General features: G+C 35.7%; 1 protein-coding gene across 3 annotated transcripts in view; it reads right to left on the reverse strand.

Annotated features, from left to right (window-relative positions):
• The window catches only part of LOC149821564 (uncharacterized), a 119,026-nt gene that overhangs the window by 50,133 nt on the left and 42,118 nt on the right, over positions 1-26,775 (reverse strand). For all 3 annotated transcript variants that reach the window (XM_089981573.1, XM_089981572.1, XM_089981574.1), the window contains 4 exons: positions 7,592-7,846; positions 7,154-7,294; positions 6,761-7,066; positions 6,378-6,551 (listed from right to left, as the gene is read on the reverse strand). In XM_089981573.1, coding sequence (XP_089837699.1) covers positions 6,378-6,551; positions 6,761-7,066; positions 7,154-7,294; positions 7,592-7,846 — 876 coding nt within the window. The remainder of the gene's footprint in view (positions 1-6,377; positions 6,552-6,760; positions 7,067-7,153; positions 7,295-7,591; positions 7,847-26,775) is intronic.

The following is a 26,775-nucleotide window of genomic DNA, read 5'->3' on the forward strand; positions in this document are numbered from 1 at the left end:
GTTGAATATTTATATTAGCTTAGTCATTGATGTCATGTGATAAATTTAATGAATATACAGTTTGGAATTTGATTTTTACCATGTCTTAACACTAAAAAGTTCATGTCCTAACTCATCCGAGTTACTGAGTCAACTCACTGACTCGCAAGTCAAGGGTCAAGCAATCCGGATCCGAGTCACGAGTTTGCCAACTATGGATTAATGAAGTGAGACACAGCCCGTCTCTCTCTGTATCTCTCTTTCTTCTCTTGCCCTTTGTTCTTTCTTCTTATTCATCATCTATCTTTGATTTTGATGCAGATTCAACATGACTATAAAAGCAATTATAGATCCTGGGTTAGATTCAAGAGTGACTAATGATTCAAGTTAATGATTGATAAGTGCTACTATAAACTATTCATCAAGTCTGCAGCAGGATGCTTTCTATATATGCAACAAATCAGGCCAAATGGTCACCGGCAGGCTGGTTTGACAAGTGAATAAAAAGGTAGAAACATGAACTTTGCATATGCAAAGAATGCCTTCCTACACAGACTTTCACGGAGAAGTTTCCATGGTTCTGCAATGTGATTTCTTATTCAAGAAGAAGAAAGCATGTAAAATCAAGAAAGCATGATTCAAAAGGTTCATATGGTAAAATTTGCACAAAAAAGAAGTGTTGTCATATATTTTGAAGGAAAAAAAAGTGAAAAGATATCCATCTTAATTAAATTATGTAAAGATGTTGCATTCAGGCAGATTGTTACTGTACCCTCGGTATTCAGCCTTAATTCTACCTGTAATGTGGCATCCCTGTTAGACAGGCTGTAGATTACGGGTTTCTCGCATAGGGCAGGTGTTTTGCTTGTCTAGTATCATAGAACAGAGCCTTAACCAAGCAAAATTTAGAAGCCGCTGTGCAGCTGGAGAAGATGGACACCTAATAGTGGAATTACCTATTCTTTGTGTATTTTTCACATAGTGCAGGTAGAACTGGACTGAAGTTTTCATTCAGATGCTTATGTTTGAAATTGATTTAGCAAGAAGAGTGAAGAGAATGGGTAACAAATGGCAGCAAATATGGGTGCTTGGAGGACTTTTGGAAGGTTAGGAACACTAGAAAGTAGAATCACCGAGGGATGAGCAGTCAGTCCCATTGCAATACAGCATAGTCTGCAGAGTGCTATTTGTATGCATGCGCTGAACAAATGAGGATCCAGTAACGTTGAATGCATAGGGAAGGGTAGGTTGGGTTCTTAATAAAGGTTTCAATATTTACTCTTTGATGTAGTAGTGACTTCACGTCACTAAAATGACTTCCAATAACAATTTATTTTTACTCCAAGAAAAAAAAAACAATGCTGAAGAAATTCAAAGATTAAAAATTCATGTAAGTATTTCACATAAGAGACCTCGTAACATTATACTTCTTCCCAGGCATCAAAGTTGCCACAGCTCATAAAGGAATTGGTATACGTCAAATAAAATGTCATAATGTAAGAGTTTATTTTAGTGAAGTCAGCATGAAAGGGATTAGTTGCTCTAACTCACGCGAGCCATAAAAAATGACAAGCAAACATATCTCAAAGCCTCTCTTAGTCACAGTAAAAGCACAAAAAGACTAGGTAACCATGGGTCGTGAAGATGCCTAGAGCGGCAAAACACAAAGCCCCTAGTCTTGATGCTTTCCTGTTATGGATCTAGAGACTAAGTTTCTAATTATTCTTTACCAGCAATGAAATTACAAGATCATGGGAACTACCTGAAAATCTTAACTCAAATTCCTTAAAAACAATCTTTAGGAGGTTATGTTTTATTGACAAAGATGTTTTGCTAATTAAGTAGACCTGATGACAGGGCCGGGAGGAAAGACGCATTAAACTTAGCAAAACTCATGATTTTGCTTAGTACAACTTTAGATGAAGCATTTATTGGATACACATGTTCAATTACAAAAAGCACATAATTATGCTCCCCCGTGAAGTCAAAACAATGGAACCAAGTCCAAAAGGTTTAGAAATATGCATGCGGTGAAAATTTCTTGGTGAGCCCTCAGAAAGCTATTATGCATTTATCTACAAAGTTATTGTAAAAATTTGTGCAGAAAGTGCCTTTGTCGCCAAGGAAAGAGATGAGGTGCTACATAAGGATGAATCATATACCAACAAAGTCTTCTAAGACTATAAGATCAAACACTTAGTTGTCAAAAGAGCTAGTCAGAGCCTAGGTGGAAGACATCTAAAAGGACTAGGAGGGGCCTAGGCGAGACCAAAAAAATAAAACATCAATAAAAACAAAAATATTACAATAAATGGTTAAAGTTAGTAACAAACATATGATTGTATCTATGGATGAAGTGTGTAATTAAGTGTAACGTCACAAAATTCATGAAATTGCATAACATTGAACATGCACCAAAACTTGAGGCACACATTCACATAATTATATATATATATATATATAGAGAGAGAGAGAGAGAGAGATATAGATAGATAGATAGATAGAGAGAGAGAGAGAGAATGGGGATTATCTTGCCCTTGTTTCGTTAGGTCACTGTTAGGACCCTCCAAAATCATAGTTTTTATATGTTTTATACTCGAAATGAACCGCTAGATGTGTTTACAATTGTTGTTGAATGGAGAACATATAATTGATTAAGCATTTTTATGCTCAGATGTGTATTTTAAATCATTGGTTGATATCTTACTAAAATTTCATGATAAAATGTTCACATTTTTTACATCAAATCAATTTAAAACAAAGCGTATTTCTCAATAAATAAGTATTGATAAACATGTCTAAGGGTTTAAATTAAGCATAAAACACCTGAAACTTTGATATTCGGAGGGTCTTAACGGTGACAAAGAAAAGAGGGATAGGATCTATGTCACATGGGTGCGGGAGCGGGTGCGGGTGCGACACGGGTGCGGCACAATTTTAAAATTTTTGGACACGGGGACTCGGCAAAAAAAAAAAAATATATATATATATATATATATATATATATATATATATATATATATATATATATATATATATATATATATATATATATATAATTTTATTTTATTTTTAAAATGCCACAGCACAGTCTGTGTGTCTGTGCACAGTCACAGTCTGTGAATGTGCGACTGTGCACAGTCACACAGTCTGTGACTGTGCATAGTCTGTGACTGTGCACAGTCTGTGACTGTGACTGCAGCACTGTCACAGCAGCACTGTGCCTCTTTTTATATATATATTTTTAAATAAAAAATATAAAAAATTGGTTCTTTAGGAACATTTTTGGACTCGGTCAAAGTTGACCGAGTCCAAAATGTGGACGGACTCGGCCTCGACTCTTTGACCGAGTCCGACTCGGCGTTGACCGAGTCCAGGCCGAGTCCGAAGCCGCACCCGTGTCGGGGCGTGTCGACTCGGGTGCGGCGCCTCCCTAGCCGAGTCTGTGTGACATAGGATAAGATGAACCCTGTTCTTTATATATATATATATATATATATATATATATATATAGAGAGAGAGAGAGAGAGCTTAATTGTCAAAAGCTGCACCTAGGCCGCCTACGCGTAAGGTCACCGCCTAAGCTTATGGGTCTAAGTGGTAGGGTCTTGTTTTCTTTTTACCTAAGTTGCCTAGGTTGTTCATGGCTAAGTCTCAAGGACATAATTATCATGTTTTTTTTCATTTTTTGTCTCTTTTCTTTCTTTCTTTTTCTTCTTCCTCCCACCCCAAAAGCTTTCTTTTTTTATTCTCTCATTTTCTTCTTTTGTTTTTCTTTTTTACCTTGTTTTTTTTCTTCTTCCTCCTCCTTTCACCCCTCCACTTAGTTGTCAAAGGCGGAGCCTAGGCGCCGCCTAGGTGGCCGGGCAGAGATAGTCTCTCGGTCTGATGCGCAGTTGCACACACATATATATGTTTTCTATATAATTGTATATAATTATATATATTAACATATCATAAACATATATTATGTGTTTATATTATATATAAATGCATATATGTGTACTAAATTCATATATAATCTATAAGTGTATGAGTTATCTATTTGACTGTTTTTATGTAACATCATTACTTTACAGTGTTCGACAACATATTATTTGTCTATTGCTTATTGTTGATTGATTTTATGTTGTATACATGTTTGTTATTTATTTTAGTACTTTGTTTACATATTTTGTATGTTTTTTAAAAAAAATTAATTTGGGGGTACCGCCTAAGCCTCGCCTAGTCTTTTCAGGGGCTCACCGCATAGGCTCTGCCTAGCGCCTTTGACAACTAAGATATAGAGAGAGAGAGATATAACTAAAAAAACAGATTTTATGTGTGTGTCAAAACCACATGTAAACAACAAAAATAAAAAAGATAAAAAAAAAAGATAAAAAAGGAGAAAAGGGAAGAAAAAAAGAAGAGTGGAGGGGCGAAATAAAAAAAAAAAAAAGAAGGAAAATGGAGGAAGAGGAAGAAAAAGAAAAGTTTGAGGGGTAAAAGGAGTTGGAAGAAGAAAAAGAGAAGAAAAAAGAAAAGCAAAAGAAGTAGAAAATGAGAGAACAAAAAAGAAAGATTTTAGAACAAGAGGAAGAAGAAAAAAGAAAGAAAGAAGACAAAAAAAAATTAAAAAAAAATATGACAACTATGTCCCTACAGCCTAGGCAGGGACAGGCTAGGCAGCCTAGGTCGAAAAGCATGGCCCTACCGTCAAGACCCATAAGTCTAGGTGGTGGCCCTAGGCCTAGCTCGCCTAGGCGGAGCCTAGGAGCAGCTTTTGACAACTAAGCCCAACGGTCATAAATATGACCATTGGGCAGCCTCCCAACAGCTCTTTGGTCTGTTGGCCTTTTGGTTAAGGACAAAAAGCAAAATTAAAAGGGCTACACGCAGTCCCTACTGACTATTTTATTACAAGGGGAAAAGACCAAAATACCCCTGATTCAAAAAGTAAATTACATGCCTAAATAATATATATATAATATAAATATATATGTATTATATACATAGAGAGAAAGAGAGAATTTGGGTCTGGATTATGTATGAATCTATATTAGGATTTAGATTAAAAATCTTTTTTATCTTAAAAAGAGAAAAAAAAGATAGTTTGGGTTTGAATCATGTTAAAAAGAAGGAAAGGATTATCTTAAAAATCATTTTTTATCCATATTAAAAAGCATCAATATTTAAAAAAAAATAACTTCATTCACCAGGTTTGGACTTGTCCCCTTATAAAAGGAGGAAGGGCGTAACCCTAGCCCATCCCCTTTTGTTTTCTCTCTCCTCTCTCTGCATTTGTTGCAAAAACAAGAAGAGGAGGAGAACATACACCCCCCCCTCTGATCTCGCTCTTCCACCCTCTCTGGCTCTTGTCTCCCCCCTCTCTCGGTTTCCCTCTGTCTCCTCGAGAGAGAGAGCGGGGAAGAGAGCCAGAGAGAGACGAGCGTTTGGGGGGGGGGGGGGGGGGGGGAGGCGATTTTTTTTAGTACCAGGCATACCGGCACTACGCTTGGTACCCATACGCGTGTCAACACGGGTACGATGGAGCAAACATCGTGTCACGGTAATTTAGCATGTACAACAAAAACAACAACTACGCCTTCATCCCAAAACAATTAGGGTCGGCGATATGAACCAAAAAAGAAAATCATTCTGGGTCTTCCACATGAATCCTTCTCCTCCAATCATTTCTATCCAATGCCATGTCCTCGGTGAGGTTCAAAGCATTCATATCCTTTCCTATCATCTTCATCCAAGTCTTCCTAGGCCTACCCCAGCCTCTTTTAACTAATATATTTTCCCATTTCTCCATCCTTCTAACTGGCGCATCATTAGGCCTTCGCCGAATATGTCCAAACCACCGTAAACGATTCTCTCTCACTGTAAACGGTATTTTAGCATGTAAACAACAAAAATAAAAAAGAATGAAAAATGATAAAAAAAAAGGGAGAAAAGGGGAAAAAATAAGAGTGGGAAGGCAAGATAAGGAAGAAGAAGAAGAAAAAAGAAAAAATAAGGGAAAAAATAAGAGTGAAAAAAGGAAGAAGAAGAAAAAGAGAAGTCGGAGGGGTGAAAGGAGGAAGAAAAAAAAAGAAAAAATATGAAGCTAAAAAAGAAAAGCAAAAGAAGAAGAAAATGAGATAACAAAAAAAAATATTTGGAGGCAGGAGGAAGAAGAAAAAGAAAAAAAGGAAGGAGACAAAAAAATATAAAAAAATGACAACCATGTCCCTATGACCTAGGAGGGGCAACCTAGGGAGCCTAGGTTGAAAAACAGATCCCTACTGCCTAGACCCGTAAGCCTAGGCGGTGGCCCTATGCCTAGCCCACGTAGGCGCAATTTTTTACAACTAAGGACAGCACAAATAAATTAAACATCAAAGCATAAGATGATGCACAAAGTAGTCACCTGCCTGGAAAAGAATCAGCACTCGCAGGCCCCTCTTCTTAATCTCTGGAAGAATTTTGTCAAGAAGCTGTAACTTGCCACTAACTCTAACTCCAATATCTAAAAATTCAATTTCTGGAAGACCTTTTGTAAGCGAATTCTGCAAAGACTCGTCCACAAGATAAGGGTGATCGCAACACTGCACATAAAGTTTTAAGATTCAATCAGAAGATAGATTTCAGCATCCATGGTACTTGATGATAGAACAAAATAATGTAGCACACATATATAAGCACATAAATGTCAAACATGATACATGAAGATTATGGTTGTGTATTCACAAACATTGATCAGTGTGTGTGTGTGCATGAGCACTCATAAGATTATTTGGGTTAATGTTGGTCAAACCTTTTTCAAGGAGAGAAGAACATTCAGAAGAGCTCCAAAATCATTCTTCAGACGAAGAGAACTGGAATTTGAAACCAAGATAGAACAATACTGTTCAAGTTGGACATTGGAAAGCCTAACAGGGATCCAGTACTCCAGAAACTTGGAGGAGCCTGATTTGTGCTCATAAGCGATATGATTTGACAACTTTTCCTTCAATACAGCAAGCTCGTCACTGCTACTATCATCTTTTGTGGAACTGATGCAATTGTAATCATCCTTGGCATTAAGGAATGACAGGATATTAAGGTACTCTGCTATGCTATCCTGGAATGTGCCCCATCAACCATATAAGATGACAAGAAACGAAAGTATGCCATAAGATTCAAGACAAACGTTCAAAGAATAAAATACCTTGATTTGGCCACTGAAAAGAAGAAGACGAAAATCAGTATTCAGCACCTTAAATTTCTCAAAATGCTTTGATACTCTTGAGCTATGACATTCATCAATTATTACAGATTCCCATCCGATGCATTCTAAAGATTCCAGATCCTGCACAACCACGCACAACACTGAACACAAGGAAACTACTTGTACCATAATGGAGAAAAAAAATACAAAACTGCCTATAGACTAGACTAAAACTTATTTTTCACTCATTATTCAATGTACATCACTCTTCAACAACTACAACAGGCAGCAGGAAATTATGAAAGAGAAAGAAATGACCATCACCAAGTGGATGCTTAAATTGGAAATAATTCCAAGAGAACAACCGGTATCATAAATGCATGCCCTAATCAACTTAGCATATGCTAGATTGTGTATACAAGTTTTGCCAGGAGCTACCTCAGCAACAGCATCAGGGGTTGATAAAAGAACTTGAAACATGACACAACCAGTTTCCTCATAAAATTCAAGTGTTCTGATCATATTTCTGACATCCTTGCTCCCATTGTAAACCACAAGATCTATAGAAGGTGCCACATGCATAATCTCAGATTCCCAAGCAGCAAGTAAGGATGAAGTTGATATAATGAGAAAAGGCCGTGATACATCAGAGAGCAAAGATGAGATGAACAAGATCACCCTTGTTGTTCTTTCCTGAAAACAAAACTCATGAGTTTGCAACTGAAAATTGAGCTGAAAAAGATAATGCCCATAAAATAAGAGAATACCAAATAAAAGTAACCTTCAATCATACTTCTATCTTCATTATCACATCTAATGCTAAGAAGGAAAGATTACTGTGCATCTGATAAGGTAAAACCTCTCAGCATCTTTCTTTAACAAGCACATTTTTCACACGTACTATTCAGAAGAATGAGAACACCTAAAAAAAAAACATTCCTCCTATCCCGGACCAAGCCTTCGGTATATGGGGCATATGCAGTGTGGAGCTCTACTGAGTTAAAAGTGCATTGTGCAGGAACGTGCGGTATACATTGGACTGATCAGTGACATACGGTGGTAGCATGGCATGTGATAGGCAATGGTATAGTAGTTGATGTGATGGTGTGTAGTGGCACAAACGTGGAGCAATGTTTAATTAAGCAGTATGCCAGCGGATAAGAGGATGTTGCCTTTGGAAACTTGGTTAAGGACCTCTCGACCTGGATGAGGATCCCACACGTAGTGTTGGTCGCATGGGAGTGCATGTGGATTAGGGCTAATTCACTGAGGGATCCCATTAGGTGGTTCCAACCGAGTATGGGGATTGGGGCTAGGTGAGTGGATGCCTAGGCATCGGTGAGCAATTTGGGCAGTGTTGCTTGCTATGATATATCAACTATCAACTAGTCTTTGGATTGGGGGTCGAAAGACCTTTCTCTTTGGTGGGCGAGGTTCTGTGAGGACGGTGCCCATGGAGTCATTATACGCTCCACGGCACGCGAGGCTAAGTCATTTGTGTGTGTTTGGTCTTTGGATGACCATATCTTTGGAATGGTTACTCGAAATGGAAGTCGGGAGCAATATGTGCATCGACAATGCTTAAGTGATGTGTTATGCTCATTGCTCTCTATGACCCGTGCCGAACGTTGGGATATTTGTAGTGTTGCAGAGACATGGTTTAGCCTTGGTAACAATGTGCCCTAGCCCGTGGGAGTGGCAATGCATGTTTTCCTCGTTGGTTGAAGGTGCTCGTCGGTAAGGCACGGTACGGCGATGCACGTAAGTGACGATCAGCTATTCGACAACAAGGTTCAAGGATCCTCGGAAAGGAGTCTTGGCAAAAGAAAGTATATATTGCGTGTTTACACGTGTTTGAGGAAACAATTATTGAGGCTACGCTAGTTGCCTAGCGGAATCACGGGAGTTCGAGGCATGCCAAACGCGAAAATTTGTTGTTTGCCTTACTCGAGTTATAACTGTAACACCTCCCATTTAGACTCAAAATTAATACTCACAAAATGGAAAGAGTTACCAATACAACTCACCATACCATGGTTTGAATGGCACATATTCCATCATATTCTATATTTCTACTTCTCGAGTGTATAAGGCAGAGCGTATGTCATGAGGGTTTCCGGTGATGGCAAATTGGCAATAAAGGAAATTCACTGGGGTTAACAATCTTAATAGTATAAAGAAATATGCGGAAATACAAAACCAGGGCCTCTAAGGGCTTACAAGATCATAGACACAAAGTGCACATGCTTATACACAAGTCCAACTAAGGGGCAATACAAGAACACGAAAGCACCAAGTGCATTCAAGACAACAAAGAATTTAAAAGACGAACACACGAACATAAAAAATATATATTTTATTGAGCATGAATGCTTAAGATAAGCATTAAAGAACACGAGGGGGGTTCACCCTTATTTATACACAAGCGATAGTCTCAAATAGAGTTGTTGAACTGTTTCAACAATTATAAATATTGTTGTTGGACTATTCCAAAAGTTCTATTGACTAGTCAACTCTATGTTGACTAGTCCAAAAAGAACCTAACATCTCTATTTGGTCAAACACCAAATGGTCCCAATAAAAACAGAAAAAAGATAGAAAGAATAAAATAAAGTAAAAGTACCAATGTGCCCCTAATGGGTAGGGCCTATTACAAGGATTGAACTAACCAAAATACCCCTAATGGGTATTTACCTGTTACATCATTATAAATACATATATATATGTGTGTGTGAATACATACAAAGCATATATAGAGAGAGAAATATATACATACAACTTAACACGCCCCTTCAAACTTATGGTGTGATATACCGAAAGTTTGAAAATACAAAAAATATAAATAGTAAGGATCCAAGTCTTCAAGTGTCTTCAATGGAGATCTCCATCTTTATGACATATCAGAGAATTTTGTAAATGCAAGTCTTCAAATGTGCTCATTCGTGATCATCCTCAAACACTTTCATTGGCTATCTTCATCTTCATGATGCATCGAAGATATTTCTCTCAATCCATCGCATCTTAAAGAACCTATAGAGAGAACAAAACAAAGGTCCCAACAATACAAAAGAAGGTATTCTAACCAAATAGTTGTGAAGTTTCGAAACAAATATATATATTTTGAACAAGAATAACACTCGAGTAGAATTTTTCAAGACAAAGTAGCAATAATTTTTAGACAATCATTAAGAATGATAAAAGGAGAAAGAGAATTTCTTATGAAATCAATTTTAGACAATAATAAACCCAAAATCAACATATTTTTCAAGAAAACATAAATATTGATCATAAGGGAATTTATTTATTAAAAAACATATAAATTATCAAGAAGAGATAAACAATCATGTATTAATAATATCTTAAACTTTTAGAAAAACAGTTCAAATAAAACAAATCATCAATTTACTAAAAGCAACATGCATATAAAGTATAAGATTTCAAAAAAAAAACCCTAAAGAAAAGAAGAGTTAATTAAATTTATACATACAACAATGTGAACAAGATAATCAATTCGAAACATATATGTGCAATATTTTTAATGCACATAAGAATGAATGAGATCAATCTCATAAATCACAACCAGTGTTATCCAAAATGCGCCTTGAGGCGCAAAAGGCATGCCTCGCCTTGAGGTGCAGCCCTCTGTGCCTCAAGGCGCAAGCCTGAGCAGTGAGGCGCAAAAAAAAATTAAGATTTCTAAGACATAATCAACAAGATTTTTATAGGTTAATCTCAAATATTTTTCATTTATTTCAGTTATGTAATCAGTTTCTTAGTATATTTTAACTTTTGTTGGTTAATCTCATATATTTTTCATTTATTTCAGTTAAGTAATCAGTTTCTTAGTATATTTTAACTTTTGTTGGTTAATCTCATATATTTTTCAATTATGTAATCAGTTTTTATATGTTACTTAAAGTAACATATAAAAGTAACTTTTATATGTTAATCTCATATTTTTTAGAATAATCTCATATATTTTAACTTTTGTAGGTTAATCTCATATATTTTCCAGTTATTTCAATTATGTAATCAGTTTCTTAGTATATTTTAACTTTTGTTGGTTAATCTCATATATTTTCTAGTTATGTAATCAGTTTTTATATCTTTACTTAAAGTAACTTACTTTTATATGTTAATATCATATTTTTTAGAATAATCTCATATATTTTAACTTTTGTAGGTTAATCTCATATATTTTTCAGTTATTTCAGTTATGTAATCAGTTTCTTTGTATATTTTAACTTTTGTTGGTTAATCTCATATATTTTTCAGTTATTTAATAGTTTTTAGGTACTTTTACATGTTAATCTCATATTTTTTAGTACTTATTTGAGATTTTCTATTTTTATTGGTTGTTATTTCATCAATAAAGCATTTCTTTATTTATTTGTATTTTTAGATATTTTTTATAATTTTTTTAAAGTTTTCAAAAAAAAATTGAAGCTTATGCTTTACGCCTCGCCTCGGTTTTTGGTAGAGCGCGTCGCTACGCCTCAACGCTTTTCACAACACTATTTGTATTTTTAGATATTTTTTTATAATTTTTTTAAAGTTTTCAAAAAAAATTTAAGGCTTATACTTTACGCCTCGCTACGCCTCAACACTCTTCACAACACTGATCACAACCTATGTCACAGGAATTCGGCTAGCAGGGTGCCGCACCTGCGTCGACGCGGGTGCGGGTGCGGCACCGGGTGCGGTCAACCCGACCCTGGGTGCGTTGACCGCACCCAGGGTCATTTTTGTCCATTTTTTGGGTTTTTTTTATTTTTTTTGCCCTATGAAATGGGCTGCAGGACCCACGCCGGGGGGAGCCCTCGGACCCCCCTTCCTGCAAGGGAAAAAACAATGAATCAGGCTCCACAACTCATCACTTTCATCTTTGGGGACAACCATATAAGATAAAAAAAATGGTAAAAAGCAAGTTGGGCACACATTCAGATATACATCTAAAAAAAATCAATGCCTCTGCAAACATAAAACAAAAGGCATCTCATGAATAGGGATCAGTCTAGGAAGGTAATAAGTGTGTTGACTTTCATAGCCATCTGCAGGTGTTAACACATGACCATAAAATACACCCTTGAAGTTTAAAAATGACTTGGCGGTTCCATGCATTAATGGACACCAGTAGCTATTTTTGCAATTTTGTGTAAAAATAAGTTACACACTTATTAGCTGTGCATTCAAAATGCACAATTATTAATATGTTTCCTAATAAAAATTACTAAAATGTCCATAATTGTGACAATTAATACACCTAATCACCATATCAATTTTTAAATTTGTTAGGGGCATAAAATTGTGGTGAATGAGCTAACATGCGTAAATGTGATGGACCTTAACAGCTACCATACATTCATACATATACACTATACATGATATATAAATATATATATTACATTTTTGCCCCTGCCGCACCCGGGTTTTTTGGAAGTGCTGAATTCCCGCACCCGCACCCGCACCCATGTGACATAGATCACAACCCATTAGAATTCACTCACACAACCAAGAATGGGTTTAAATACAAAGAACCAAATAACAATCTTTAAAACATATATATATTATGTTACCAATGAAATGCATGAAATTTTATCAATAAACATTTTTCCATAAAAGTTCAGAAATTTCATTAATTTTTTTTAAAGTTTAGAAATTTCATGGAAAAATTTTTAAAATCCCACAAATATCAAGAAATGATATTTTGCAAATCTCAACAATAGTTCGATCACCAAGAAAACCATCACAATGCTACTTAAGTGCTTAACAAACAAACAAAAAGTGTGACTAATCAATGGGTGCACATAACTCACCATATTAACAAAACATCCCTTGTCTACATAAAATGACACTTAAATAAGATACCAACCTTAGTATTCGAGTGTATTAGCTACTAGAACAAGAGCATAATACAAACACACAAAAAGTGTGAATAACCAATGGTTGCACATAACTCACCATAAAATAACATCTCTCATCCACATAAAATGACAAATAAGAGACAAACATCAATATTAATCAATGGGTGCACATAACTCACTACAAAATAACATCTCTTGTCTACATAAAATTATAATTAAATAAGAGGCATAATATGAGAGAACACACAAGGTAAGAGAGCTTTTAATGAAAACAAACTAATGTCATTAAGAAGAATAAGGTTACCAATTTTAACAATCTTTTAAAACACCATGGTTTCAAAAATAAATAGCCATCATAGATAAACATGATTATAAGCATCCAACATAATAATAATGGCCAAATAAACAAATGAGTTATACAACACACTAATAGAACCAGAGATCAAACAATCGTCAGTTAGAGTCGAACTATAAGCTAGCAATCTAAATCGACAAAAAACAAGGTACACACAACTCACCCCAACAAACATCTCTGGTTCAACAAAGCCAACATGGACCTAGAGGCCAATCAACTATCAATCAGACCAAAGACAAGTGACAACACGTCGCTCGTAACCCTTGAAAATCTAGACAGATAAGATGACATGAAGTACACACATAACTCACCTCAACGGCCAACCTTGATCCAATAACAACAAGGCCAAAAAAAAATGAAATCTGATGGACCAAACAAATGTCATAAGGCAATACATACTTACAAAACCAATTTCCAAATAAGTGAGTTCATATATATGAACCAATTTGAAAAAACTAATTTTAAAATCAAATCCAACAAAGGTAGATGAAACCTTAGAATGAATATAGTACAATAATATGCACAACAAGATGTCAATTGAAGCAATCATATGCATGGTCAATACAAGCAAGTCTACTATGAGACAACACCGATATACAACATTAAAGAGGGCCAAAACATATATAGAAATTCTCAAAAAACCATATACAAAACCAATAGCATACACAAGTACAACTAATCATGGATACTCATAAAGAGATCTAGCCTAACGTTGGTATGGGAGGAGAGAGAGTCATGTATATGCAATAATCTTAATAACTTGGTCACATATCCTATACAAAAGCTATGAAGAATCACCTAAGATATGTATAAGAACACATTCACATAAGCAAGTAATTGATTACTCTAATGCAATATATATATGAAAAATACATATGATACGTGGCATAATTATCCACAATGGATGATCACAAGGGCCACGAAAGAATGACCAACAATAACATAACTATTTTTAATAATTTTAAAAATATTCATAAAAGTGAATAACTCTCATAAGAAGAATCCATGCTCAATACCTTATAAATAAGGATCATATATCAATATTAAAAAATTTATTTATTCAAATTTCAAAAATAACAAAGTATCCATGATCACTAAGAACCTAACCAAATAATTTTTTTTAATATTTCATAAACTATTTTATGTTTCACATAATAATACATTAAAGGAAAATCTCATAAAACATATTTATGAATGACATACCAACCATTTTAAAATAAATATTTTAAATTACTTAAAAATATTTGATCATTTTTCAAAAACAAATAAATTTCAATATAATAATAAGTATGAATATGATTTGACATTTATAACCATGAAGTGTTTGAATCATGGTTGTAGTGTTTGAATCATGGTTGTATGTATCGTACGATATGTATCGTTACTTTTGTGTTTTGTGATACGATACACACTCGTATCGCAATACGAGTGTGTGTCGTATAAGTATCGGGTATATCATACGATACACCCATGTATCATACTATATTGTACGATACAGTGTTTGAGCATTTTAAAAAGGCCGAAAGTTATATTTTTTCATTGAGTTTAAAAGGCCTCTTGAGGGCCAAGTTCTCCATATGTCAGAGTCTGTTAGAAGGAAACCCAACCACCCTAAGTTCCGTAAGATCGATTTAGGGCCGATTCATGCACAAGAGAGAGGTCTTTTGTGAATTTATCAAGAGTGCATTTCCACCATTTTTTTCACTCAAGGAAGTGGGTTATGTTAAAATGTACATATACGTATGTATATATATATATATAAACCGAAATATCCATAGAGGCTATTTCGGTCTTTTCAATGTAATAGGCGTCAGCCCACTAGGGGCTGACAACCTGTTTTTCTGACTTTTTTTACTGTTTCTTTTAGCAGCTTTTTTCTGTTTCTTTTTTTCTTTTGGGGAGCAGCTCCAAAGTAGTTGTTGGAGCTGCTCCCAACGGTTATAATTCTAACCGTTGGGAGCAGCCCAACAGCCACTTTAGGCTACCCTCCTTGTGGTGATTGTAATATAAATAGGCCACTAGTGGCCATGTATTTATATATACTCTTATGAGTGATTATATGCCATAACAACATTTGTTAAGACCCTTGTGTGGGTGGTTCGGGGATTCAATCAAGCATTTCACTTGATTGAAGGAGTGTTCTTGCATGTGTATTGGATTCTATCCATTTCATTACATGTTAAGGTATAAAATATCTATTTTCGCTTCTTGTTGAGTGTTTTTAGGGAAATGTGTATTTGGTGCTTCTTATTTTTTGCTTCTTATTGAGCTTTTTAATTGGTTTTGTTTTATTTTAGATGTTCAGATGTCGTCTTCACGTTCATGTCATATTAGAGATGATCATGCATGACAATACTTTAGAAGCATTGATAATGTACCACGACTAGGGTTACCATTAAATTTGAGATGTTTGTTTTTTGGTGTTATTATTAGAGGTGGGTTGTATAGATTTAAGCAACATATCGTAGGTCAAGATCAAAATGTACATCCATGTGATTCAACAACTATTCCTGCAACTTTTCGTGTTGATGTTGTTGTTAACATAGAAGAAATTCGAAGAAGAATTTTGCAAATATGCAAGGATGAAGGACTTCCAACCATTGTTCCAAATTCTGAGGATGATGATGATGATCATGATGGCTCACTTGCCAAAAAAATAGCCCAACATAAAAAGATCATTGAGCGACACTTGGATGCAGAACTGAAATAATATTATCCTGATGTTTGACAAATAGGCTCTAGAAGATAGTTTAGTTTTAGAATCTTTATAGTTTAGAACTTTAGAGATGAAGATCGGCATGTAAGACGTTGGTTAAATGTAATATTTTTAGTTACCATGAACTCTTATTGGTTAAATGTAAAGCCTTAATTGTGTTTAAAATTTAAATTATGTAATTGTCTTTTATTTATATGGTTGTATTTTGTGCAATTCATCATTGTTTTATGTGATATGATTTTTTATAATTATGCTAGTTTTTTTTTGTTTTTTTAGATTTTTTTGGAATTTTTTATTAAAAATTTACGATACGTTTACGATACGATGTTACTTTGAGCCTGACCGATACAGCTAACGATACGATCCTTACAACCTTTGTTCGAATAAAGCATCTAAATGCCAACAACACGTGCTTAAGAATACTAGATCATGTAGATGCATACAAAACATGTTCAAAAATCTAAGATTCAAACTAGATCTCATAAAAGCATACACATATATCATTTCATAAGATCAAACAAATTTTATAAACCTTATAAAATATTTAATAAGAATAAATCCAACAATAATTTTGAAAAACATTTAAAGATTTTACTTTTTAACAAAAATAACTAATAACTTTTCAAAGATGAGAAAAATGAGTGTTTTCTCATGCATAATACATGAGATAGATAACTCAAGTAACACTAAAGATTTAAGATACATATCGGGTCAAGATTTGCCTTAAATCCAAGCCACACAAGCACGAACTTAAACCAAAAAATCCCAAAAGGCAAAATGCCAAGAAAGATTTCTTGGCTCTGAAACCATGTAATGAAATATGCGAAAATACAAAACAAGGGCCTCTAAGGGCTTACAAGATCATAAACACAAAGTGCACACCAACTAAGGGACAATATAAAAACACAAAGGCACTACACCAGCATTAAGTGCATTCAAGACAACAAAGAATTTAAAAGAGGAACACAAGAACATAAAAAATATATATATTATTCATCATTAATGCTTAAGAGAAGCATTAAAGAACAAGAGGGAGGGGCGTTCATCCCTATTTATACACAAGAAGTAGTCTCAAATAGAGTTGTTGGACTATTCTAATTGCTCTATTGACTAGTTAACTATATGTTGACTAGTCCGAAAAGAACCCACCAGCTCTATTTGGTCAAAGACCAAATAGACCAAATAGTCCTTATAAAAATAGAAAGGACAAAGAACAAAATAAAGTAGAAGTACTAATGTGCCCCTAATGGACACAACCTATTACAATGACTGAAATAATCAAAATACCCCTAATGAGTATTTACCTATTACATCATTATAGATATATATATACATACAACTTAACAAATGGATGTCATTATCTAGGCAATGCTCTCATGGCCAGAAACAGGTGGAATTTATGCTCCTCTAGTGCAGAAACCCCAAGTACAAATTGTTAAAATGTAAAACTGTACATATATGTATATATAATAATATTATATTATTATATATATAAATACATTTTTCATTTCTGTAATTTTTTTCCTTTATTTTTATTTTTTGTCTTTATGTCATCTAGTTCAATTTGAACTAGAATGACTGTTGCTAGTCAAGTCCTATCCAGACTTGACTAGCAATAGAGTTGTTGGACTGACACAGTCCAACAGCTCTTAATAGACACATTCCAACAGCTCTAAATAGCGCTGTTGGACTGTGCCCAACAGCTCTATTGAGTCCTCTTTCAGCTGTGTATACAAAGGGGTGCAACCCCTCTTGTATTTTACTCCAATGCTTCTTAAGCAATTGGTTTTTCATATCAATAAAGAATACATTTTTATTTTTATTTTGTTTCCAGTTATACCCTTTTTAAGGGTTATGCTTTAGTGTCATTCTTGACACTTGCCCTTGTTAATCTAAGCTCGTGTTTCGAAGATCCCCCATTTCATTTCATGGTATCAAAGCCGCGGAAGTACTAAATCTTGAGGAAAATCTGCCTCGGTTTTCGTGCCCGTTTGCAAAAGTGTTCGCCACTTGAAGAGAAGTGTTTTATCACTTCATTGGAGAAGATTTCACATCTTGTTGTATTGTTTTTTTTCTTTCTTTTTCTTTTTCATTTTCCTTCTTGTTTCTCTTCTATCCCTATTCTTTCTCTCCTTGTAATCGATGGATGACAATGATAAAGTCACCATCATGCCTATGAAACTAAGCGATACGAACTATGTAACATGGGCTTCAATCATGAAGCACCATATATGGGGAAAAGGCTTATGGGAGATTGTGGATGGTTCCGATTCGGAACCTAAGCTATCTCTTACTAAAAAGGAGGGAGACAAAGAGGTCCCTCTATCGGAAGAAGAGAAAATCAAGGCTATTGCCTCATACGAGAATAAATGGAAAGAATGGAGAATATCTCATGCGAAGATAATGTCATGGCTTATCAATAGCGTTGACATTAAAAAATGCTCAAGTCTTGCCAAATTTGATCATGCCGATAAGGCATGGGAATACCTTAAGAATATGTATTCCCTTAAAGATATTGCACACGTGTACAACCTCCAAGAAAAAGTTCGAATGATGACATAAGGAGACAAAACTATTCGTGAATATTACAATGGGTTGTCTGAACTTTGGGAAGAACTTTCCCTTTTAGAACCAAAGTGGCATTGTGCCGAAGACATCGAGCTTCGTCAGAAACAACTCGATGCTGAACATTTTTACCAGTTTATCACTGGATTAAGGCCGGAATTTGAAACCACTAAATCGGCCCTACTTCACCGGGGAAAAATTCCTTCTATTGTTGAAACTATTGAAGAGTTAACAATGGAAGAAAATCGTCTCCGGAAAGGTTCTTTAAAAATTGAAGATGATTTCGTTTTAGCCATGTCTAGACCAGGGAATCATGTTCGATCATATAGGCCTCCTCACTTTAACCGACAAAATGGTGACTATGATAAGAAGAAAGTTATTTGTCATCACTGTCATGAACCGGGACACTACAGGCCACAATGTCCCAAACTTAAGGAGCTGATAGAAAAAAAAACTGCAATTGCTGGATCGGAGCCTAAAGATCAGGATGCACCAGTTTCCCTGAACCAACTAAAGTAGATTCTTCAGCCTCTCATCAAAGGTGCCTCTTCCTCATCTGAAGCTTCAACCGGCGCAGCAGCCTCATCTTTCTCTGATCTAGGTAAAATTTCTTGGCTTCTTGACTCTGGTGCATCTTTTCATATGACCCCAAATAATCAAAGTCTATCCAAATGTGTTAAAAATAAAACAAGTGTGTCAAATGTCTTTACTGCTGATGGGACTTCTCTTGAAATAGAAGGAATAGGAAATTTTGAAAAAATTTATAAAACAAAAAAAAAAATTATTTCAGAAATTAGACATGTTCCCAAATTAAATTTAAATCTTTTATTTGTATCTCAAATTTCTGATTATGGTGTAATATTTCTTTTTCTTCTCATGGTTGTTGGGTACAGGATCGTCAGTCGGGCAAGCTGATTGGGGAAGGCCATAGAGAAGGAGGACTCTATTACATGGATTTTTTGGAAATGTCGAAGAAAGCTTTTTGTTATAATATTCAAAAAATAGAGTTGGAACTGTGGCATAAGAGACTTGGTCACCCACATATAGCCAAAATCCAACATTTTCCAAATCTAAGGAAATTTTGTAACTCTGAATCATTTGATTGTAAAGATTGTATTCTCGGCAAAATGAAAAGATTACCATTTCAGAACAGAACCTTTTTCTCTTAAAGACCACTTGAACTAATACACTCGGATGTTTGGGGTCCTGCACCAGTAATTTCTAAAGGAGGATTTGTTTACTATGTTATTTTTGTCGATGATTTCTCCTGACATACGTGGATGTACTTTCTCAAACATAAGTCTGAAGTATTTTCATACTTTCAAACTTTTCATAATATGGTTAAAAACAAGTTTCAAAATGATATTACTATTTTTCGCACAGATTCAGGGGGAGAGTTTTTATCCACAGATTTTCAAAATTATCTTAAATTGCATGGCATCACACATCAAAGATCTTGTCCTTATACACCTCAACAAAATGGACTGGCAGAACGAAAACATCGCCATATTATAGAAACCACTAGGACTTTATTAATAGCAAATCAAGTCCCGAAAGACTTTTGGGCAGAAGCTGCCTTAACTGCCACCTATCTCATTAATAGGATGCCATCTTCTTCGTTACAAAATATCACTCTCATTGAAAAACTTATGAACATTTCTCCAGACTACTCTAGACTAAGAATATTTGGGTGCAAATGTTTCATATTTATTGACAAAAATGATAAACTTTTCTCTCGTGCGATTCCCTGTGCCTTTTTAGGATATGCTGAAAACCAGAAAGGTTATAGATGTTTTGACTTCAAAAATAATAAATTATGTGTCTAGAAATGTTTCCTTTCTTAAAAAGGAGAGCTTCTTTGATTTTAGAAAATTAAAAGACGTCACTGAGTACTCCTTTTTGCTAGATCTAACATCAACATCTGATGAATATGACATTGACTGTAACTTTGATGATGATCAAAGAATTATTGATCTTAATGTTGAAAATGAAGAAGTTCATAGAGATACTAGTATTCAATATTCCAGGCGACAAGAGTCTAATCCTCCAATGTGCACTTGAGAAATATTCTAACATTCCAACTAGACAATCATCCCGAATCTCGAGGCCTCCAGGAAAGTTTGTATCATACGAGTCTTTCTCACCCACATATAGGGCAGTTATTGCATTAATTCACTCATATGAAGAACCATCCACATATTTTCAAGCAAAAAATGATATCAAATGGATAGAAGCCATGAAAGCTGAATTAGATGCACTTGAAAAGGCTTCTACATGGAATATTCAAGATCTTCCTCCAGGGAAGAAAACTATAGGATGTCGATGGGTTTATAAAATTAAAACCAAGAGTGATGGTACTCTTGAAAGATATAAAGCCTGTTTAGTAGCCAAAGGTTATGCCCAAGAATATGGGATTGATTATGAAGAAACCTTTGCTCCGGTGGCTCGTATGACTACTGTCTGAACCTTAATTGCCTTAGCTTCTATCAAAAAATGGTCTATTTTTCAAATGGATGTCAAAAATGTTTTTTTAAATAGAAAGCTAGTTGAAGAAGTATATATGGAACCCCCTCCTGGTCTAAGTATTCCTAAGGGTAAAGTCCTTCGCTTAGAAAAAGCTCTTTATGGACTTAAACAAGCACCAAAAGCTTGGTATGATAGGTTTAGTCGTGTTATGATTGATATTGGTTTTCAATTCTGTTTAACTGACACTGCTTTGTTTATTAAGAATTCTGATGCAGAGATCATTGTGCTTCTTCTCTATGTGGATAATATGATCATCACCGGAAGCGATAAACAGGGAGTTGAAACAATCAAAACACTTCTTAAATCTCATTTTGAAATGATTGATTTGGGCTTGTTGAGATATTTTTTAGGCATTGAAGTTGCTTATTCTCCTAGAGGATATTTATTATCTCAGACTAAATTTGCTTTTGATATTGTTTCAGGTCTGGTATTACTGATGATAAGAAAGTTGACACTCCAGAAGTTGTTAATGTTAAAATAAAGATTGATGATGGAGAACTTCTTGCAGACCCTACTCCTTACAGACAGCTTGTCGGGGCACTTTCCTATTTATCCATTACCAGACCAGATATAGCACATGCTATTCATACAGCAAGTCAATTTCAACATGCTCCTACTTCTGTTCACATGGGAGCAGTCATGCGTATTATCAGATACATCAAGTCCTCTCTTTCACGAGGACTTTTCTTATCTTCCTCCTCTTCTCTTGATTTAATTGCATATACTGATGCTGATTGGGGAGGTGATCCCAATAACAGACATTCAACCACTGGCTTTTGTGTCTTTTTAGGGGAATCATTAATCTCGTGGAGGTGTAAAAAGCAGCAGAAGGTATCTCTCTCATCCACCGAAGCTGAATACAGAGCCATGGCAACCACGACCATGGAAGTAGTTTGGCTCCGACGACTGCTTGCTGACATGGGAGTTGAAGCAACAAAGGCTTCACAAATGTGTTGTGACAACAAAAGTGCGATCTACATTGCCAGTAACAGAACATTCCACGAACGCACCAAACACATCGAAATGGATTGTCACTACGTCAGAGAGGAATATCTACACGGGATAATTGATCTGCCATATGTCACTTTAGAATATCAGTTAGCCGACTTCTTTACAAAGCCTCTCGCTGCTCCCCGATTTCGCTTTCTCTTAGACAAACTTTCGCTCATTGTACCGTAAGTTTGAGGGGGAGTGTTAAAATGTAAAACTGTACATATATGTATATATAATAATATTATATTATTATATATATAAATACATTTTTCATTTCTGTAATTTTTTTCCTTTATTTTTATTTTTTGTCTTTATGTCATCTAGTCAGTTTGAACTAGAATGACTGTTGCTAGTCAAGTCCTATCCAGACTTGACTAGCAATAGAGCTGTTGGACTGCTGTTGGACTGACACATTCCAACAGCTCTAAATAGAGCTGTTGGACTGTGCCCAACAGCTCTATTGAGTCCTCTTTCAGCTGTGTATATAAAGGGGTGCAGCCCCTCTTGTATTTTACTCCAATGCTTCTTAAGCAATTGGTTTTTCATATCAATAAAGAATATATTTTTATTTTTATTTTGTTTCCAGTTATACCCTTTTTAAGGGTTATGCTTTAGTGTCATTCTTGACACTTGCCCTTGTTAATCTAAGCTCGTGTTTCGAAGATCCCCCATTTCATTTCACAAATGGATAGGTAGATTTTAAACCCCAATGTAAGTTGACCAAGCAAAGCTATTTATTTGACAGTTTGACCAGTATCATCCAACAGATTGGACGGGTACAGTTTCCAATAGCATTACATGAGGCACCTAATATATATGTGGAAAGTGTTTTTCCTTGTTTTGCTTCTAAAACATGATGATAACTTTCTTCCCCGAGACTTCCCCACGTATGTCTCCCAGACTCCCACACTTTCTCTCACACTTTCAAATGCAGAGCATCCAGAGATTCAGAATTCAGAAGTGGAGTTGGATCTCAATCGAACTCTTCAGACCTGATCTGGGCATCGCTACCCAAGGTGATCCACACGCTTGCAGGACATCTCTTGTCTTAGTGGATCTGTAGTTTAGTCAATGTTCGCCGTGTTCCTTTGCTAGATGCTTTGATTCCATTGCATCTTCATGGAATCATATTTTTGGATATTTTGTCGACAATCTTTATTTCATGTAATTTTTTTAGGAGATGGATTCTACGGATCTGGATAGTTCTGGTACCCTGTATGATTCTTTTGTGGCACTAGAGGGTGTATGGGGAACGCAGGTAGTTTTTTATTTTTCATAATTGCATTTTTCTAATGCGTTTTTGTACAGGATCCAATTTGTTGCGCAATCTGGATCCGGATCTCAATCCATTTCAATAGAGCCCTAGTTGACGCCATTTGGAGTGGACCATCTTGGCCTTCATTCAAATTTCAACCTTGACTAGTCTAAGTCAATATGGTTGTTGGTCACTTAACGACTCTTGGCCAAATACAACCTAGTCAAAATCGTGGGTTGTGCTATGCCTGGGAAGGCCATTTTCCTCTTTAATGTAGCTCTTCCCCAAGCTCCAAGGCTATTAATGAAGGGGGGTTGCTCTTTGATCTATCAAACAAAAAAAAATCGGTGGCTAATTTTTGAGAAACTCCTTGAGTGAAAGAAGATTCGAAGTTCCTTGGTGTAGAAAGTGCTCTTGAGAAGACCGATCTTGAGGTGTTGTTATGTAAGCACTTGAGTTCGTGATTGTTGATCTTCATAGAGAGTGTTCGACCTGCAGTTCGTGAACCTCCGTTTGGTATTGGCTGCTACCCAGCGACATCCCATTGTCATCTTCATCCGGAAAAAAAATTTGTTGGTTCATTACTTATATTTCATTGTTATTTTCTACGTTTCTTGTTGATTATTGGATGTAAGTTTCAAGTAGATCATTGGTTGTAGTTGGTATGCAATTTTCTAAGTTTTTATGTCACTGAATGGTTCTGCTGCTCACAAGAAATATCCAATTCTATTTGATATTACATAACTCGGTTTCCTGTCAAAACCCGAATTCCCGAATTTCGAGTTGTCAAGGACGACTCCAAGGAAACGATCGCATCGGTCTCGATACTGATCGGTTTCTGGCATTCTTTAGCTTCCCGGAAAGCTAAGACGATTATCTACAACTTTATAGTTGAGGCCATTGCATGAATCGGTCTTCTGGACCCTTGAAAAGTGCTGCCAAAGTCTCGGTCTGATAGGATTCCGCTGTCACATGTTTGGTTCAGAACACACTTGGAGGTGTTCGGTATTTTTAAATTATCTTGAGATTCCCTGCATGAAAAATTAATTTGTTTGCTTTTGTGGAAAACTAGAACCTAGATCTAAAACTTTCGTGTTCAGAGTCATAGTTGAATACTCGTTTAGGTGTCTCAAAAATATCAGTCTTTTTACTGATGTCGAATAGTTTGAAATTTAATTCATTTGTCATTATCACCTCCCATTTCCAAAATTCAAAAATTCGTAGTGACTCATAGAAAACTCAGAAAAATCCAAATCTTAGTTCGTTGAAAATGTCTGGATCTGACCTACGTTTTCTCAGTTGGTAGTTTTCGCAAACTCCACTGTCTGACGGGTCAAAAACCTCTTCGAACAAACTGTCCGCAGTGTCTGAAATTTTGTCATAGGCTTGTTTGTCAGTCCTAGTCCCGAGTCCGTGAAACAGACACCTCTGATCTGAATCCAGTGATTTTGGATTCGTTGGAAAGGGGGGTGTGTCACGCACAATTTTCCTTTGGACCGCCTATGTCGAAACAGAGCGCATAGGTCTCGAAAATCCTACTTCCCCGAGTCATGTTCGGACTCCTCTTCGTGAAAGCTTCTGCGCGTGTTAAGATTCGTTTGGATCTTGTATCGTAGATCGGTGTTCACCAAGTCCACATCACTTTCTATGCACTTCTCTGTGCTTCCTCTCACTGCTTCCTTCAACCATAATTTCTAGATTTTGAAAATTTTCGATTCTCACGGTGAAAATCGTGATATTCACGAACAGGCCTTTTTTATTTCAGTTTTTAAAACAAATATATAATTGGCACTAAAAAAAGGTAAACAACAATCTTAATTGAAAAGGGTTAGAACCAACAACAACAACTACTACTACGCCTTCATCCCAAAACAATTGGGGTCGGCGATATGAACCAACAAAGAAAATCATTCTGGGTCTTCCACATGAATCCTTCTCCTCCAATCATTTCTATCTAATTCACATCCTTTCTTATCATCTCCATCCAAGTCTTTTTAGGCCTACCCCGACCTCTTTTAACTAATATATTTTCTCATTTCTCCATCCTTCTAATTGGAGCATCGTTAGGCCTTCGCCGAATATGTCCAAACCACCGTGCAATGCCTACCTTCTTACGTATCTCCTTGTTCCAAATCTTATCTTTTATTGTATTTTCACACATCCATCTAAGCATACGGATCTCAGCTACACTTATTTTTTGAATATGATGTCTCTTGGCAGCCCAACATTCTGTACCATATAGTAAAGTGGGCCTAATAGTCGTCCTATAAAACTTTTCCTTCAACCGCAATGGCATTCTACGATCGCACAACACTTCAGATGCACTTTTTCATTTCATCCACCCAACCTTTATCCTATGATTTACATCTCCATCAATTTCTCCATACTTTTGAATGATAGATCTCAAATATTTGAAACAATCATCCACCGGTATTTCTTGCTCACCAAACTTCACTACACTCCCATCACTACTTCGTTGCTTACTAAACCGACATTTCATATATTTTGTCTTACTCTTACTCAACTTAAAACATCTTGCTTCCAATGTCTGTCTCCATAATTCTAACTTAGCATTAACCCTAGCTCTAGACTTATCAATCAAAACAATATCATCAGCAAACAACATACACCACGGCACATTTTCTTGAATTAATCTCGTAAGCTATTCCATCACTATAGCAAATAGGAAAGGGCTTAAAGCAGATCTTTGATGTAACCGAACCGTTGTAGGAAAATTGGTTGTCACCCCTCCACAAGTGCGGACATTGGTTACTACTCCTTCATACATATCTTTAATTATACTAATGTACTTGAGAGAAACACCTTTTTTCATCATTGTCTACCAGAGAACGTCCCTAGGTACTCTATCGTATGCCTTCTCCAAATCAATAAAACCATATGCAAATCTTTGTTCCTCTCTCTATTTCTCTCAATAAGTTGTCTAAGAAGATGTATAGCTTCCATAGTTGATCTTCCAGGCATAAAACCAAATTGATTCTCTGATATCATGACAATCTTCCTCAACCTAGACTCAATCACCTCTCCCAAAGTTTCATTGTATGACTCATGAGTTTTATACCACGATAGTTTGTGCAATCTTGTATATCACCCTTATTCTTATATAGAGGCACCAAAGTACTCTACTTCCACTCATTAGGCATCTTATTTGTCCGCCAAATCTTGTTAAAAAGATTTGTCAACCATTCTAAACCTTTCTCTCCCAAGCATTTTCAAGTCTCGATAGGTATACCATATGGGCCAATTGCCCTTCTTGATTTCATTTTCTTCAAAGCCTCTACAATTTCTTTCTTTTGAATCTTGCGCATGAAATCACGATTCATCTCATGA

The sequence above is a fragment of the Nuphar pumila genome, chromosome 11 (assembly GCF_984573655.1).
Source record: "Nuphar pumila chromosome 11, dmNupPumi1.hap1.1, whole genome shotgun sequence".
Taxonomy (NCBI): Eukaryota; Viridiplantae; Streptophyta; class Magnoliopsida; order Nymphaeales; family Nymphaeaceae; genus Nuphar; species Nuphar pumila.